Raw genomic sequence first — 3753 nt, 5'->3', positions numbered from 1 at the left:
TTCGTAGTTGTTTTGAGTAAATTAAAGGATATACGTAACATTGTTATATTTTATAATATACTTTTAAAAGTAAATTTAACAACGTTATTTGAAACACACCAAATTAAATATTTATTCAATTCATAATAAGTACATAACAGAATATAATATTTAGGTCACATAAAGGTTTACAAATGGGCGCTCAAAACAATTATTTCAAAACACACAAAATATTAAAAAAAAATCCTATATTTAATTTAAAGTGAATAGCCACGACGGGTCAAAATATTCAAAAAAAATAATTTCGCAATCAGCGCTTGCTCTGTGAAAGCTTTCAGCTTTGTGCGAAGTGAAAATAATTTTTCACACAAATAATTTTTCATGCAAAGTAGAAAGCCTCCATCAGTCAAAAGTGGAATTAGTTTTTACTTTTTCTAAAACTTTACGCATTTTGGCCATTATAAAAGACCAAAATAATAATCAATCTATTTCTGAAATATAGTAAAAACAAATTTGTATTGATATAAATTTAATCAATAAACGGAAATATTGTCAAGGATAAAATAAATATGTTTACCTAGTTTCTCTATATTCCGAAAGCCGTGGTATGTGCAGATCGGTGTCATCTATTTTTGGCTCATCTCTTCTCTCTGACCAGGGAATAGTATGGTGAGTTCTCCACCCAGACGCCAAGCCGCTCGCTGTTTCACCCGTCGGTGTCGGAGTTGGCGTTTCCATCTCTTCATCATAAGTCTCAGCTTCGTCTTCGGTATCTTGACTTGGCACATGACGATAGTCTCCTCGTTTTCTTGCAGCAGATATCGTTACTCCCACAGATTCCATCCTAAGTGGCGCAACTTCATTTGCTATGAAATTATTCGCCATGGAGACACGATTATCAAATTTGTGATTCATTTCAATTTTTTCATAGCTGTCTGATCTGTGCCGAGCACATGTAGGCGGGCGAGCTCTAGGCTTTCCTCGTGCTGCTTTTAAACTAAGAAGAAGAAGACATACTGCTAAAACTAGTAAAGCCGCTGTTGCCCCAGCAGCCAAAGCAAGACCACCTCCTCCAGAGCCACCACCACGTTTTGCTACAGCAAGTTTTACGACAGCTTCAGCTCTACCAGCAAGGTTTTCTGCAGCACATGTGTACTGACCAGAGTCTTGAGGCTCTGCTCCCACAACTGTAAGACTTGCAAAACCACCGCGTGATTTTAATAAATATGCTCGACGACCACCTGCAGACGATGAGTTTGCTAAGACTCTATTTCTTGATAACCAAAAAACTTTGGGTGCCGGCTCACCCACTATTCTACAGCTCAGTGTAACATTATCGCCTTCTTCTGCATTTGATTCTGATTCTGCTGGATCGATTTCTGGAGCGCAAGCAAACTCGTCTAACTCCATACGATCCCATGGTTTTCCGGCGAGTCGAGTAGGGAAACGACATGCAGGAGGTGTTCCAAATGGAACATTTTGTCTTAACATCCATTCTCTCAATGGTCGTAAACCACAAGTACAGTTCCAAGGATTATTTGCAAGCTCTAAGCCATGTAGACTTTTAAGAGAAGTAATTGTTGAAGACCGTACATCAGACAGTCTATTACGGTCTAATTTTAGCCATTCTAGTCCGTTTTCAAGACCTCCAAATGCGCGTGGCTCCACGGTTCCTAAACGACACTCGGACAATTCGAGTCTAACAAGTTGTGGCACTCCTGAGAAAGCTTCATTGGCTATACGTTGAATTGGATTACCACTTAATTTAAGTTCACGCAGTTCTGGGACGGAATCAAACACATGCGAGGGCACTGCAGATAACAAATTATGACTCAAATCAAGTTCCACTAGATTAATCAACTTCCGAAAAGCAAATCTGTCCACATTTTTTAAACGGCACTTTGCAACGTACACTTTTTGAAGATTCAATAGTCCAGCTGCGACGAATGCGTCTCGAGGAATCACTGATAATGGATTGTCAGTGAGGTCCAGGAGTTGCGTTCCGGCGTCAAGTCTAGTCGGAAGTCTGGTAAGATTGGCAGAAGGGCAGAGGACAGACTCCTTGCCGCCCTTCCACTTGCAGTCGCAGAGTCGTGGGCAGTGCGCCTGCAGCGCTTGGACGCAGAGCGCGGCGAGCAGCAGAGTACGGGCGCCCATCGCCGCACGCCGCCGCCTAAAGACTTCCGCCTATACCAACCGCCCACAGGTCTCTCCGCCGCGGAAATTCCATCTGAAACTAAAGAAAAAATAATAATATTTAATTATTGATGATTTAATAAGATAACCAATATTATAATTGGTATATTTTTACCAATGAACACACACAAAACATAATAATACATAAATAATCAAAGATATAATAACAAAAATATAAATACTAGAAAAATATATTATAGTCTCTCTCGGTACCTACTCATGATTTTTTATAACAATTGACAATGTTTGGAAGTATTTCAAATTATAATTTAAATTTTGAACTTGAATGTGTTATGGAATTTGACAAACGAAGAAAAGTAGGTTTTTAAGAAATTTCATGAAAAAAACTCTATACCATTATTAAATATACCTACTATAGTTTCAATTTCAATTTATTTTTTAACAAATTGTGGACATTACAAATTATAAGTTTAAGATGTTCACAACATGACAAGAAACATTATTATAAAGAAAAAAGTAATAAAAACGATAAAAATGAAAATATAAAAAGAGAACATAAGATAAACATACAACAGCAGTGAAAATACAATTATACATATATACTTATATAAGTACAAAGAAGTACCTACGCCGAGTGTGCTAAAGAGACCATATTTTAAGAATTTATAAAATAGCGTCCACCTAAACTCACCTCACGCAAGTGGAATATATCAACACACGAAGCAATTTGATTGGTCATATTTATCGCTCTCCCAATTGGCATTACCAGTGGCAGGTATATACTATGGCGTAATTTAAAACAATGTAAAACAATCAAAGTTATTTGAATTTGGAATCCCTTTTTTCAATCAATGTTTGTGCTTGTAGCCAGTACAATGACTCAATGAATGGAGAGATTGACAACTAATTATGAATGAGTTCTTTCGTATTATGTTCACAATGATGGTGGGTCTATAAATTATTATGTTTCATCTTCGAGCGTAAATCGTTGATATTCTTTATTTACTTATTTCTGCGTCATATTCATATACACATTTATAATTTCATGATAAACAGAAGTTACATTAATTGGGTACATTATTTTCAATTAAATTATATAATTATTATATGTGCTTAATTTTGAAGCCTAAGTGGTAATTTATCTTTATGTGTGTATGCCAAATGTATCTTGAAATTATGTAAATATTGCGCATTTTTAAGATAAAAAAATAAACGATCATGGATACAAAATATAATATAATATTTTTTTTTTAAGTAGGTAGTAATAAATCTCAGAGTATTTCTCAGATAAAGTCTCAGAATTGAATTGTAAAAGTAGCACTTTAAAAGAAAAATCGAGATTTTAAATTGCCTAAACAAAAGATTAAAAGAAAAACGAGTATTTTCACTTTGCCGCGATAATATATGTGTCTACTAGGTACAGCAGAAGTTGGGCATTTCCGAATTTTTTCGTGCGTAGCCCCTGCCTCTACGGCGGGTCTACGTAGCCATCTACGATTCTTGTAAGTTCGCGTAACTTAAAACGAGAATGACAAATGATTTCGGGAAGTGTTTCATTAGGCGAAACCGCTTTAAAAAAGCGATCGGTGAAAGTTTTTTCGTTTCCCGGAATCAGCC

At 36.1% G+C, this 3753-nt stretch overlaps 1 protein-coding gene across 1 annotated transcript; it reads right to left on the bottom strand.

Annotated features, from left to right (window-relative positions):
• Positions 1-552: 552 nt before the first annotated feature.
• On the bottom strand, positions 553-2207 carry kek3 (leucine-rich repeat, immunoglobulin-like domain-containing kekkon 3 protein). Its single transcript, XM_085960451.1, has one exon. It carries the CDS (start codon positions 2134-2136, stop codon positions 553-555), a length of 1584 nt encoding a protein of 527 aa, XP_085816577.1. The 5' UTR covers positions 2137-2207.
• Positions 2208-3753: the final 1546 nt, after the last annotated feature.

This window comes from Rhyacophila brunnea, unplaced genomic scaffold (assembly GCF_057557595.1).
Source record: "Rhyacophila brunnea isolate RB1 unplaced genomic scaffold, BYU_Rbru_1.0 scaffold_11, whole genome shotgun sequence".
NCBI classification, from domain to species: domain Eukaryota; kingdom Metazoa; phylum Arthropoda; class Insecta; order Trichoptera; family Rhyacophilidae; genus Rhyacophila; species Rhyacophila brunnea.
Note: the sequence above shows the minus strand (reverse complement) of the source record. Positions and strands in the feature narration are given on the sequence as shown.

Excerpts from the sequence above, each read along its gene's own strand:
- kek3 (XM_085960451.1), bottom strand. The coding sequence starts at position 2,136 with ATGGGCGCCCGTACTCTGCTGCTCGCCGCGCTCTGCGTCCAAGCGCTG.